The sequence below is a fragment of the Oncorhynchus masou genome, chromosome 31 (assembly GCF_036934945.1).
Source record: "Oncorhynchus masou masou isolate Uvic2021 chromosome 31, UVic_Omas_1.1, whole genome shotgun sequence".
Lineage (NCBI taxonomy): Eukaryota > Metazoa > Chordata > Actinopteri > Salmoniformes > Salmonidae > Oncorhynchus > Oncorhynchus masou.
In genome coordinates, this window is record NC_088242.1 from 28,829,322 (window position 1) to 28,844,207 (window position 14,886).

At 45.5% G+C, this 14,886-nt stretch overlaps 1 protein-coding gene across 1 annotated transcript in view; it reads left to right on the top strand.

The window, feature by feature from the left end:
- dnah9 (dynein, axonemal, heavy chain 9) overlaps positions 1-14,886 on the top strand; it is a 145,400-nt gene that overhangs the window by 26,164 nt on the left and 104,350 nt on the right. The window contains exons 32-43 of the mRNA XM_064950630.1: positions 1,708-1,812; positions 5,518-5,675; positions 6,034-6,172; positions 7,542-7,829; positions 9,712-9,922; positions 10,030-10,157; positions 10,232-10,340; positions 10,543-10,690; positions 10,896-11,070; positions 12,237-12,410; positions 12,791-12,998; positions 14,201-14,366. Of these exons, the coding sequence (XP_064806702.1) occupies positions 1,708-1,812; positions 5,518-5,675; positions 6,034-6,172; positions 7,542-7,829; positions 9,712-9,922; positions 10,030-10,157; positions 10,232-10,340; positions 10,543-10,690; positions 10,896-11,070; positions 12,237-12,410; positions 12,791-12,998; positions 14,201-14,366 (2,009 nt within the window). The remainder of the gene's footprint in view (positions 1-1,707; positions 1,813-5,517; positions 5,676-6,033; positions 6,173-7,541; positions 7,830-9,711; positions 9,923-10,029; positions 10,158-10,231; positions 10,341-10,542; positions 10,691-10,895; positions 11,071-12,236; positions 12,411-12,790; positions 12,999-14,200; positions 14,367-14,886) is intronic.

Sequence of the window (14,886 nt, forward strand, 5' to 3'; positions counted from 1 at the left end):
ATGAGGTGGGGGATGGCCTCCCGAGGGATCTCCTCCCAGACCTGGACTAAAGCATCCGCCAACTCTTGGACAGTCTGTGGTGCAACGTGGCGTTGGTGGATGGAGCGAGACATGATGTCCCAGATGTGCTCAATTGGATTCAGGTCTGGGGAACGGGCGGGCCAGTCCATAGCATCAATGCCTTCCTCTTGCAGGAACTGCTGACACACTCCAGTCACATGAGGTCTAGCATTGTCTTGCATTAGGAGGAACCCAGGGCCAACCGCACCAGCATATGGTCTCACAAGGGGTCTGAGGATCTCATCTCGGTACCTGATGGCAGTCAGGCTACCTCTGGCGAGCACATGGAGGGCTGTGCGGCCCCCCAAAGAAATGCCACCCCGCACCATGACAGACCCACCGCCAAACCGGTCATGCTGGAGGATGTTGCAGGCAGTAGAACGTTCTCCACAGCATCTCCAGACTGTCCAGACTGTCTCCACACGTGTCACGTCTTGCTAATTGCCTATCATTTCCACCTGTTGTCTATTCCATTTGCACAACAGCATGTAAAATGTATTGTCAATCAGTGTTGCTTCCTAAGTGGACAGTTTGATTTCACAGAAGTGTGATTGACTTGGAGTTACATTGTGTTGTTTAAGTGTTCCCTTTATTTTTTTGAGCAGTATATATCTGAGTGAGACTGAATTACGAAATCAATGTGTGCCCCCCCGATAATTCGACCATGATAACAAGTTTGGATAGCTGGGCACGGAACTAATTTAGCAATCTAAAAAAAGTTAACTGACACAGTCTATTTGACTGACTATCAGTGACTGACGTAACAAGAGTAAAACATCTGATGCACAACCAAATTTCGAAATTTCACCTTGTGTAGTCTACTATTCTAACTCGCAACAGTAAGTTGAGATCCAGACTGAGTTTTTTTTGGGGGGTGGGGGTGCAGGAGTGGATGGGGGGGGTTAATCCGAGGCCCTTCAAAAGGGGGGCGGGCCGCCAGTTACCCTGATCTAAGTCCTGCTTCTCCAACTCTGACACAGAGATGGAGGGGCGAGGAGGGTAAAGAGAGCTCCCTGTCGGTCTTCTCTCTCTCCCTCTGTCCTTGAAGGAAGAACTTAACAGTTCAACCTGATGGATGCATTTATTTTGCTGTTAAGTGGTGTCAGACGCCCTTCTCAGTGTTCCTGCTTCAACACACACACACACTGCATATAGAGTGGTCAATAGAGACGCAGGCACAATCTCTTCATACAGCTTGTTGCTGCCTGCCTAGACAGGATAATTATTATTGCCCTTCTCACTCTACACACACCACACTGTGTCAGAGAGAAGCGCTAATATGCACCAGGAGATGCAGCGATGGTGTAAAGTCATACAACCAAGCGGCACACACAGTCAGGCTTGGTTAGTATCAGGGCTCTGCCCTATAATAGAGAGGAGAGACTTGGATCCTACCTCTCTCCTGTCTAGTGAATCTCAGGAGGCTGTTTCTGTGTCTGTGGAGAAAGCTGATGGTGTGAGTTGGCGTTTAACCTTTTTCATATTGGAGTAGACAGACGGCAACAAAATGTCACCCGTTTAGGCAAGAAAGTTTAGGCCCTTGCTTTTGTGGTCAATCTCAAACGTCTGTTGTCATTCTTACCTTCAATTTTACTCTGTATAGAACACATCTCCCTCTCTCTTCTCTCTCTCTGACCCTTCCTGCAGTCGTGTGGCAACATTTATAAAGGCCTGGCCCAGACAGGAGCGTGGGGCTGCTTTGATGAATTTAACAGGATCTCTGTGGAGGTGCTGTCTGTGGTTGCTGTGCAGGTAAGCATGTCCCTGGGCTAATCATACAGTGTGCTCCAAAGGTATTGGCACAGTGGCCCTTTTTATTTAGTCTCTGTACTGTAAAGAAGAATATCATATGTTACTATTAAACACTTCTATTGCAGATAGTCCTGGATGAATCGTGAATAAGGATGAGCGAGAAGGTTAGACGCAAAAATATCATACCCCCATCCAAAATGCTAACCTCCCCTTTTCTTGTAATTGTGAGAGGTTAGCATGTCTTGGGGGTATGATATTTGTGTGTCTGTAAATCCCACTCATTATTCACGATTCATTCAGGACTATCCATAATCATAGTAGCATCCACATGAATGTAGATGTGTTTAGAAACATTTTACTCTTCCTTAAAAGTGACTCCTAAATTACACAATACATTATTTACCATTCATTTCTATTGGGCACAATACTTTTGGAACTCACTGTATACAGTACTAATAAGCAATGATTGCATTGAGTTAGCATAGTACCCATTCATATTTTGTCATCATTGTAATGTGTATTGTTGCAAAACTCATAACTAGCCTACGGATATTGTTGTACTCACTTTGTCTAGGTGTCCTAGGCCTAGTTATATGACCTGTAACCTAAATGAATGTATGCATTCATCTGACAAATCAGCATTTGAGGACGTGATGGATACATGCTTCCAGGGAGACAGCAATCTCACCGAGGTGGAAAAAAACCCCTCTTAAAACCAACAAACCCCCATTAGCATCACTGCAAACTGGGACACTCACCGACGATCACCTTAATTGGTAGCACCTGATGTGCTTATCAACCAGACTCAGCATTTGGACAAGGTTGCTGCTGCCCCCTGGGGGATGGAGTATGAAAGTGTATCCCAGATAGTATGTTTGTCTATGTCCTAACACTTACCTTAACCCATATCCTAACTTTATGTGCAGTAGATGATGCTGAAAGGGTTTCATCATCAAACTGGTAGTATAGCACAGCACAGCCAGTTTCTCTGCCCTCTCCCCGGCAGCTAGCTATGAAAGGAAACATTCTCAATAAGTCAGTGAGGAGAGAGAACTTTGAAATTGTAAAGTGGCAGAACGAAGCAATAGCTGGGCGTTAGCAGGCGTATTGAATAATAAATCAAGCTATGCTTGGAAAGGATGAAAGGAAGAAGACCTTGGATAAGACCGGGCAGAAAACAATCAAATGGTTCTGAAGGGCACTCTCCTACCCGCTCCAGTACCCTCTGTCACGCTCGTGAAAAAGGTCGGACCAAGGCGCAGCGTGTGTCAGGTTCCACATATTTTATTCGGATGAAACTTCTACACCAAAAAAAAAACGCCACATAAGTGGTGCAACTTGCACACACAAACAATATCCCACAAAGCAGGTGGGGGGAAAAGGGCTTCCTAAATATAATCCCCAATTAGAGGCAACGATTACCAGCTGCCTCTAATTGGGAACCATACAAAACCAGCAACATATAAATACACATTCTAGAACACCCCCCTAGTCATACCCTGACCTAAACCACTATAGAGAATCTAAGGGGTCTCTATGCTCAGGGCGTGACACTCAGCACGCTACACAAAACATTTTAAACTGTTTTTCAACGGAACAACAAAATTAGCGTTTCTCATTGGACAAGTCCTGGTAGTGCCTCCCACCCTTTTTCTCAGTCTGTTTTTCCTCTGTTCTTTGCCTAATGAATACGACCCACCCGTCTTCTCCATAAGCGAATGTCAGAGGAAGGTGTACCATAATCCATTCTGTTTAAGGGGAGAGCAGGCGCCATAACGTAGCTGCAGTTTGTGAGTGCGTTCGCAGGTGGCAGGATCAATTCTCCATTAGGTAAAGGGCAGGGAAACAGAAGGCAGCACAGACACAGCTGAATGGAGACAAATTAGCTAAATTCAGCCCCTCTCTTATCCTCAACACAACTGTCTGTTGGTGAAATTGTCTGCAAAATACCAGACTGGATGATGAATAATGACTAATGGGTGTATAATTATGAGAGTGCTGTTTCATATACACAGAGTAAACACATCATTTTCTAAACTAATCTATTTTACCACACCCTATACAGTCGAGATCTTGGGTTCAGCCAAGGACACGGAAAAGTTAATCTCATTCTTACTGTACACATCCTAGACACACACACACATAGATGTAGGATATGTGAAATGATGAGGATGAACTAGTGTTGCCGTTTCATCCTTTTAGTAAACGCTAGCTTATAGCTTATAGCGAATATCATTGCCTTGGCTATTTTTTAGAGTGTGAATACCGTTCCATTTTGTGTTTGTTGGTGATTGAATGCGAGTGGTAGTATCTTACAAGATCACCTACCGATGGGGACATCCGCAGAACCCTTTTGGAACCATTTCTTCTAAACTCAGCAAAAAAAGAAACATCCTCTTACTGTCAACTGCGTTTATTTTCAGCAAATAAATAAACATTTGTATGAACAACTGAGACATAAACCGAACAAGTTCCACAGACATGTGACTAACAGAAATGAAATAATGTGTCCCTGAACAAGGGGGGGGGGGGGTCAAAATCAAAAGTGGTGTGGCCACAAGCTGCATTAAGAGCTGCAGTGCATCTCCTCATGGACTGCACCAGATTTGCCAGTTCTTGCTGTGAGATTTTACCCCACTCTTCCACCAAGGCACCTGCGAGTTCCCAGAGAATTCTGGGGGGATTGGCCCTACCTCACCCTCCAATCCAATAGGTCCCAGACATGCTCAATGGGGTTGAGATCCAGAGTCTTCGCTGCCCTTGGTAGAACACTGACATTCCTGTCTTGCAGGAAATCACGCACAGAACGAGCAGTATGGCTGGTGGCATTGTCATGCTGCAGGATCATGTCAGGATGAGCCTGCAGGAAGGGTACCACATGTGGGAGAAGGATGTCTTCCCTGTAACGCACAGCATTGAGATTGCCTGCAATGACAATAAGCTCAGTCCGATGATGCTGTGACACACCGCCCCAGACCCTCCACCTCCGAATCGATCCCGCTCCAGAGTACAGGCCTCAGTGTAACGGTCATTCCTTCGACGATGAACGCGAATCCGACGATCACCCCTGGTGAGACAAAACCGTGACTCGTCAGTGAAGAGCACTTTTTGCCAGTCCTGTCTGGTTCAGTGACGGTGGGTTTCTGCCCATAGGCGACGTTGTTTCCAGTGATGTCTGGTGAGGACCTGCCTTACAACAGGCCTACAGGCCCTCAGTCTAGCCTCTCTCAGCCTATTGCGGACAGTCTGAGCAATGATTGAGGGATTGTGCGTTCCTGGTGTAACTCGGGCAGTTGCTGTTGTCATCCTGTACCTGTCCCGCAGGTGTGATATTTGTTTGTACCGATCCTGTGCAGGTGTTGTTACACGTGGTCTGCCACTGCGAGGACGATCAGCTGTCCGTCCTGTCTCCCTATAGCGCTGTCTTAGGTATCTCACAGTATGGACATTGCAATTTATTGCCCTGGCTACATCTGTAGTCCTCATGCCTCCTTGCAGCATGCCTAAGGCACGTTCATGCAGATGAGCAGGGAGCAGGGCCTCTTTAGTGTCCTAAGTTTTCATAACTCTGACCTTAATTGCCTACCGTCTGTAAGCTGTTAGTGTTTTAATGACCGTTCCACAGGTGCATTTTTGCTGAGTTTAGTTCCTGACTGTCTTATATCTCTATATATCTCTGTATATCTATATATCTGTCCTGTCCAGGTGAAGAGCATCCAGGACGCCATCCGAGACAAGAAGCAGAGGTTTAACTTCATGGGCGAGGAGGTGAATCTTTTCCCCTCTGTAGGTATCTTCATCACCATGAACCCAGGCTACGCTGGCAGGACCGAACTACCTGAGAATCTCAAGGCCCTGTTTAGGTAACACACGGAAAACGCACAAAAGTGTTTCCTTGTTTTTAAAATGCTATAATGTCATTTTTTAACAACGAAACGATGAGACTGATGGAAAAACAAAGATGAGTTACCTCTTTCAAGACATTCACCGTGCGATGTTTATGATAATGTTGACGGAAGAAAAGCTGACAAATGACAATGAATATATTTCAGTCCAGCAGTTACATGTAGTACTCTTGGTGAACTTAATGTCCCCGACGGGATTTGGACCAGGATTAACTAGAAGCCACATGACTGTGTCAGCCCTCTGAACTAAATCTTACTCTCTATTTCTCCCTCCTTCCTTCTCTCTTTCCCTCTCTACCTCCCTCCCTCTCTGTAGGCCTTGTGCCATGGTAGTACCAGACTTTGAATTGATCTGTGAGATCATGTTGGTGGCTGAAGGTTTCCTCGATGCCAGAGTCCTGGCAAGGAAGTTCATCACCCTCTACACACTCTGCAAAGAGCTGCTTTCCAAACAGGTACAGTATGCTTCAGATCCCTGATCTTATGCACTAGCTCCATTATAGCCTGGTCCCTTGTCTGTTTGTGCTGGCTTGCCAACTCACATGGTCATTGTGGCAAGACAATGACCATACAGTAGGAGTTGGCAAGACAGCACAAACAGATCGGGGACTAGGCTAGGCTAGCTCCATTATGTCCATATTGGTTATTACACAAAAATGGCTTGATATAGAGAAGAACTGAGTCATGACCGCAGTAAAATTCAATGTGACTGCTGAGTCATGGTAATCTCCTGTTATGCACTCTGGACATGCATTAGTAGTACGATCATCAGGTAACTAATGGCCTGGTACTCAGGGCTCTATTTAAGCAATAAGGCATGGGGGGGTGTGGTATATGGCCAATATACCACGGCTAAGGGATGTTATTTCGCATGATGCAACGGGGAGTGCCTGGATACAGCCCTTAGCTATGGCATATTAGCCATATACCACAAACCCCCGAGGTGCCTTATTGCTATTTTATACTGGTTATCAATGTAATTGGAGCAGCACAAATACATGTTTTGTCATACCCGTGGTATACGGCTGTCAGCCAATCAGCATTCAGGGCTCGAACCACCCAGTTTATAATATGAAATAACTTGCTTTGTGCAAACTTGTGTGTAAAAAGATATGTATAGATTAACATGTTAGAATATCTTGTTTGGGCCTCCTGAGTGGCGCAGTAGTCTTAGGCATCACTACAGACCCTGGTTCGTTCCCAGGCTGTGTCGCAACCGGCCATGACTGGGAGACCCATGAGGTGATGCACAATTGGCCCAGCGTCGTTTCGGGTTAGGGGACAGTTTGGCCGGCCTGGACGTCCTTGTTCCATTGCGCTCTAGCGACTCCTTGTGGCGGGCTGGTCGCATGCACACTGTACGGTGTTTCCTCCGACACATTGGTGCAGCTGGCTTCTGGGTTAAGCGAGCAGTGTGTCAAGAAGCAGTGTGGCTTGGCAGGGTCGTGTTTCGGAGGATTCATGGCTCTCGACCTTCACCTCTCCTGAGTCCGTAGGAGAGTTGCAGCAATGGGACAAGATTGTAACTAGCAATTGGATATCACGAAAAAAGGGGTAAAAAATATGTTTGACCATTTGTCCTTGTCTTACTTTCAAAATATGTTCAGCTGAAACCAGAAAAAAGGACACAGTCATGTTTGGCATTTCAAAACAACAAAGACTATGCTTTGTCTGTCTAGTAAACAAGCACTTTCGGAAACTTTTGGTACATCCATTTCTATCCCTTCCATTACATTTCTATCCCTTCCATTACACATCTTTGTCATTCTTGGAAAAGGAAAATGTGCCTTAAATATTAATGTTCCGTCTCTCCCTGGTCTCCAGGACCACTATGACTGGGGGTTGAGGGCCATCAAGTCTGTCCTGGTGGTGGCTGGCTCCCTGAAGCGGGGTGACCCAGATCGGCCTGAGGACCAGGTCCTCATGCGGGCTCTGAGAGACTTCAACATCCCTAAGATCGTGACAGATGACATGCCAGTGTTCATGGGGCTTATCGGAGACCTGTTCCCTGCTCTGGACGTCCCCAGGAAGAGAGACCTGGAGTTTGAGAAGCATGTCAAGCAGTCTGTGCTGGACCTCAAATTACAGGCTGAGGATAACTTTGTACTGAAGGTGAGTTGTAATTACCGGTTGACCAGGGTGGGCTGTTTCAGCCTTTAGAGAGTGTTGGTTAAAAGTTATGTTTTCATGTTGATGAATGACTTAATGAATGAAACAATTCATTTAACAAGTGACCCAGGCCTAGAATCATCCAAAAATACATGAAAAGACACCGTTTTTTGACGGTAGATGATAGCCCTGTAAGAGCACAGCCCATAATACTGTAATGTCCCTGACCTTCAATAACACTGCCAGGGAAATGAAACCACACTTCAATCTTGGTAATTAACAATAAAACAACAAATTCAGCTTTTGCGTTCCTCTGCTACTAGTTCCCTTTTCTCCAAAAGCCATGTACCTGGTGTTGCACTGTACTGTATCAGTGGTAAGTACACATTAGTGTCAGAGCAGTCTGGGTTGTGGATGAATCGGCCAAATATACCCAACCCAAACCCTCCGGTTATACTGTAATAACGTCCCAGGTGGAAAGGTCCACCGTCCTTATTCTAGCCATTATGCTGCGTTCACACACACACACACACGCACACACATACAATGTCAGAGACAGAGGAAAGCGGGGCCAGGGGAAATGAGTGCAATCTGCAGCAGGTCAAAGCGGTATGGTAGCAACGTAATGACACTCCATCACGCCTCTGTACCGCAAGAGCAGCTCTTAACCCTGCCACTGTCACAGACACCACACATGGATATAAACAGGGAGGGAACAGGCTGATGAGACAACGGCAGGTCAATAATGATCCATTTGTATCGTCTGAACCTTACACTCTCCGTCTCTGTCGGACACCCTATTCCCTGAAGCGATGTTAAACTATATTATAGTGCACGACTTTTGGCCACATTCTGTTGGTCAGTAAGATTAGAGTGAAAGGAGGAAGTCCAGAGGGGAATGGGTTTATTTGACTTTAGTGTTAGCCTCTCATAATGTTAGCCTGTTGTAGTGTTAGCCTCTCATAATGTTAGCCTGTTGTAGTGTTAGCCTCTCATAATTTTTGCCTGTTGTAGTGTTAGCCTCTCATAATTTTTGCCTGTTGTAGTGTTAGCCTCTCATAATGTTAGCCTGTTGTAGTGTTAGCCTCTCATAATGTTAGCCTGTTGTAGTGTTAGCCTCTCATAATGTTAGCCTGTTGTAGTGTTAGCCTCTCATAATTGTTGCCTGTTGTAGTGTTAGTCTCTCATAATGTTAGCCTGTTGTGGTGTTAGCCTTTCATAATTTTAGCCTGTTGTAGTGTTAGCCTCTCACAATGTTAGCCTGTTGTACTGTTAGCCTCTCATAATGTTAGCCTGTTGTAGTGTTAGACGCTTGTAGCGCTAGCATTAGCACCTGTCAGCTGCCCACATCTCAAATCTAATATCAATGTGGATTTTTCAGATGCTAACACTATGGTGAGGGTGAATAGCTTGAGTCAATTGCATTGATTGAGAATGCCATCAATGAGTTTTACTGTGAAAGGAAATATGATTTTCTCTCGCACTCTCGCTCTCTCTCGTTTTCTTACCGTTACAGAGACTTTGATATTTGCCACAATGTACTTTAATCTGTTATTTTCTCATGTTCCTGTCACATCCACAATTCAAGTTGTTAATATTTTGTGTATCAAAGTGTTGCTGATATTAATGAGGTGAATTTGATACTTTACATAACACAGATGAGGCCGTTTTAGAGGTAGCATAATTTGTTCTTTCCACACTGTTTGCTGTTTGCTTTATGCAGTAAATACTGCTCTTTCACAGAGCTGTAACATGAGTGACACACTGTACGGTACTGATCTACTCTGCTGCATTGCAGTGTACCATACCATTCTGTATAGCAATACCATACTATTTGTCTCTCCCTTTCTCTCCCTGGCTCTCACTCTCTCCTTCCTTCCCCCAGGTGGTACAGTTGGAAGAGTTGCTGGCGGTGCGCCACTCTGTGTTTGTGGTGGGTAATGCAGGCACAGGGAAGAGCCAGGTGATGAGGTCTCTCCAACGGACTTACCAGAACATGAAGCGGAGGCCCGTGTGGGCGGACCTCAACCCCAAAGCTGTGACCAATGATGAGCTGTTTGGCATCATCAACCCTGCAACCAGGGAGTGGAGGGATGGTGAGGGGAGGGCATGATGATGACGGTCGTGATGGTGATGATGATTGTCATGATGGTGATGATGATATGACCAACATATAGACCTTTGATGCATGTCTGTTTTCCAGGTCTGTTCTCTAACATCATGCGTGAGCTGGCTAACCTCAGCCACACTGGGCCTAAATGGATCGTACTGGATGGAGACATAGACCCCATGTGGATTGAGTCTCTCAACACTGTCATGGACGACAACAAGGTGTGTGTCTGTCTTCCTGTCTGTGTTTCTCTGTCCGTCTGTGTAATAACTCTCTGTACCTTTCCCTGCATTAGGTGTTAACCCTGGCGAGTAATGAACGCATCCCTCTCAACCCGACCATGAGGTTGGTGTTTGAGATCAGCCACCTCCGGACTGCTACTCCTGCTACTGTATCTAGAGCTGGTATGCTAGTCATTCGCCTCCTCCATTACCTCTCCTCCTCGTCTCCTTATCCTATCCCTGTCCCCCTGCTCTCCTCTTCTTTGGTTGTTATCCTAGACCACATATTTCACAGTTAGATCACATTTGACATGTATTTGTACGTACTGTGAAGTTACCTGTTTACATGTGACTACAGAGTAACAAGCTCTGCTTGTCCCTCCAGGCATTCTGTATATCAACCCAGCAGATCTGGGCTGGAACCCACCTGTATCCAGCTGGATTGACAGGAGGGAGGTCCAATCGGAGAAGGCCAACCTGACAATCCTGTTTGACAAGTACCTCCCCTCATGTCTAGACACCCTCAGGTCCAGGTAACACATCAGCTGTCAGTATGGAATGGTTCATAGTGATCTAGATGGTTCCTCTGGACTGAGGGGAGAGAGACTGTAGACAGAGAGGGCGTGAGAGTGACAGAGAACAATAGGCCTAAATAGTGTAAGACATAAAACAAATATATATACTGTATATTTAGTTCACTGATGGTCTTACCCCTATGTCTGTAATGTGTGTGGTCAGGTTTAAGAAGATCATCCCAGTCCCGGAGCAGAGTATGGTCCAGATGCTGTGCCATCTGTTGGAGTGTCTGTTAACCCCAGAACACACCCCTCCAGACTGCCCTAAGGAACTCTACGAACTCTACTTTGTCTTCGGTGCTGTCTGGGCCTTCGGAGGTGCCATGTTCCAGGACCAGGTAAGATGGTTGAATGATTCCTATGATTGTGGTTGGTCCTCTGTAGCTCAGTGGGGCTTATAACACCAGGATAGTTGGTTAGATTCCTAGGACCACCCGTACTTAAAATGTAAGTTGCTTTGGATAAAAGTGTCTCCTAAATGGCATATATTATTATGAAGTATTTTTGTGAGACACATTCCTACGTAGTGGATAAGTGCGTTCCCTCAGAGTCAAAGAATAAAATAGATTGCTTCAGAAAAAGGGGTATACTTTTATCACGGGTGCAAACGCTTTAGTAAATCGTCATCTAATTCGCTCTCCAACTCCCCTCGAAGCTTCAGATGATGAGAATTGCTTCACATATATTTCAGTAAAGTATGGTGGCTTTCAATGCGAGGACTCCGTACTGTATTGCAGCTTCATCTTCAAAACTAAGTGTATTCCACTCACAGTCCTAAACACTATAGCCGGCTGAATTTTTAACCAGAGGCGAACAAAGTGACGAGCGGTTGCTAAGCAACCCAGACAGCTCCGTACAGTAACCATGTCCATCTACGTTATGGGATAAAACAGTCTCTGACTAGCATACCAATGTACGCCACTTTATTTCCTTATCTACACTGCATTTATATGCTAAGTGGGTTTATTGACTGTAGAGCAGGGCCTGAACACAGTAGACAGCCTGGAGAGAGGGAAAGGAGAGAGGAGAGAGAGGAAATAACAGCTCAGGGATTTTTATTTTTTACTGATGGGTACCCACTGGCCACAGATGTCATTTCAACATCAAGTTCAACATCAACTCAACATTAAAGTTGTTAACTAATGTGAATTCAACGTGAAATCAACAAAAATGTCCCCAAGTCATTGGATTGAGGTTCAAATTTACATGACTTTTTTGAAAATCCAATCGCTTTTCCACGTTGAATCATCGTCATCACATTGACTTTTCTTGTTGAAATGACATGGAAACAATGTTAACCAGTTTCCACCAGTGGGTAGTTGTTCCACCAGTGGGTAGTTGGATAGGAGTGTCTTTGTTTCATTTGATTGTTTTTTAATGCAGACCGAAAGTGTGATCGCAACGCAATAAACCATGGCTTCCTCTCCCAGAAGTATCTCAAGACTATTGAGATTGACCCAATGTTTGTCTCTCCGTGTGTGTGTGTGTGTGTGTGTGTGTGTAGTTGGTGGACTACCGTGTGGAGTTCAGTAAGTGGTGGGTGACAGAGTTTAAGACCATCAAGTTCCCCTCCCAGGGGACCGTGTTTGACTACTACATTGACCCCGACACCAAGAAGTTTGAACCCTGGTCCAAGATGGTGCCCAGGTTCGAGATGGATGCTGATATTCCTCTACAGGTACGGTAAAGTCTTGTGTTACTGGTGTCACTTCATGTCACTTCTATAGTGACATTATACCGACATTATACCATGCATTAGCTGCTTCAAAGCTCTTCTATGTAGTCATCGACGGTCTACAGTAAAATATCTTCTCATTACATATTCTTTACAATTTATCAGATGCTCTTTTACCAGATGCTCTTCGCCAGAGCAATTTACAATAAGTGTACATCAGTGGCGTAAATATTGCACAACATCCGGCTTGAAGGACCACAATAAGTTATGGTTTAGGTTGTACTTGGAGTTGAGTAATCTGATCCTAGATCTGTGGGGAAACACCAACCTGTAGATTATCTACAGTCTATCTGAACTCTGTCCCCTATCTCCCCTCTCCCAAGGCATGTCTGGTCCACACCACAGAGACTATCCGCGTCCGTTACTTCATGGACCGCCTCTTGGAACGCCGCCGGCCCGTCATGCTGGTCGGGAATGCCGGTACTGGGAAGTCTGTTCTGGTCGGAGACAAACTGGGATCACTGGACCAGGAGAAATACATGATCAAAAACGTCCCCTTCAATTATTACACCACCTCTGCCATGCTACAGGGTAGGGAATGGTCTGCTACTACTAGCGTACAACTGTAAATAAATATACTGTAGCCTAGCTGGTTCTCTCCATTCCCTCTTTCTACACTCATCCTCCATCCATCTCTTTCTACACTCAACCTCCATCCATCTTTCTACACTCATCCTCCATCCATCTTTCTACACTCATCCTCCATCCATCTCTCTACACTCATCCTCCATCCATCTCTTTCTACACTCATCCTCCATCCATCTCTCTACACTCATCCTCCATCCATCTCTCTACACTCACCTCCATCCATCTTTCTACACTCATCCTCCATCCATCTCTTTCTGCACTCATCCTCCATCCATCTCTTTCTGCACTCATCCTCCATCCATCTCTTTCTGCACTCATCCTCCATCCATCTCTTTCTACACTCATCCTCCATCCATCTCTTTCTACACTCATCCTCCATCCATCTTTCTACACTCATCCTCCATCCATCTTTCTACACTCATCCTCCATCCATCTTTCTACACTCATCCTCCATTCATCTTTCTACACTCATCCTCCATCCATCTCTTTCTGCACTCATCCTCCATCCATCTCTTTCTGCACTCATCCTCCATCCATCTTTCTACACTCATCCTCCATTCATCTTTCTACACTCATCCTCCATCCATCTCTTTCTGCACTCATCCTCCATCCATCTCTTTCTACACTCATCCTCCATTCATCTTTCTACACTCACCCTCCATCCATCTATCTACACTCATCCTCCATCCATCTTTCTACACTCATCCTCCATTCATCTTTCTACACTCATTCTCCATCCATCTCTTTCTGCACTCATCCTCCATCCATCTCTTTCTACACTCATCCTCCATCCATCTTTCTACACTCATCCTCCATCCATCTTTCTACACTCATCCTCCATCCATCTCTTTCTACACTCATCCTCCATCCATCTCTCTACACTCATCCTCCATCCATCTTTCTACACTCATCCTCCATCCATCTTTCTACACTCATCCTCCATCCATCTTTCTACACTCATCCTCCATCCATCTTTCTACACTCATCCTCCATCCATCTCTTTCTGCACTCATCCTCCATCCATCTCTTTCTGCACTCATCCTCCATCCATCTCTTTCTGCACTCATCCTCCATTCATCTCTTTTTACATTCCCATCCCTCTCTCTTTCCACTCTCATCCTCTCCCTCTTCCCTCTCTCCTGCAGCGGTGTTGGAGAAGCCCCTGGAGAAGAAGGCAGGCCGTAACTATGGTCCTCCAGGCAGCAGGAGGCTGGTCTACTTCATAGACGATATGAACATGCCAGAGGTGGACGCCTACGGCACCGTGCAGCCACACACACTCATACGCCAACACCTGGACTACAACCACTGGTGAGAGGACGTGCACACACAGACCCTGCAGTCACACACAATCATACGCCAATGTAACAGTGCTCTTGCGTCTGTTCTTGCGTTGTGTACAACCATCGACACAGACTCCAACTTGTAGCACCAATCATGGAGATTTATTCTGATAGATACAGCACAAAATTGCACATAATGCAATGCACGGCTCACCATCCAACAATGCACTCACGCACTGTACAAAATATATGAAACCTCCCCACTAGACACAGTAAGTTACACCAAACACCTGGATTGTGAGGCACAGCTGAGTGAACATAATAATTTGCTTTTTTTTAAATTTTGCTGAACTGATGGTCTACATCTGATGGTCAGTCTGAGGGGATGGAGAGTGTAGTGGTGAGGCTGCCTCTCACACGAATCACCATCCCTCTCTCCCTCCCTCCACTGAGAAAAGTGGACAGTCTTCAAGCTGATGGCGAAACTCAAGTCGCAGTGCATTGTTTTTGCCTCATGCACCAATTAATGTTGTTAATTCGATGTCCAG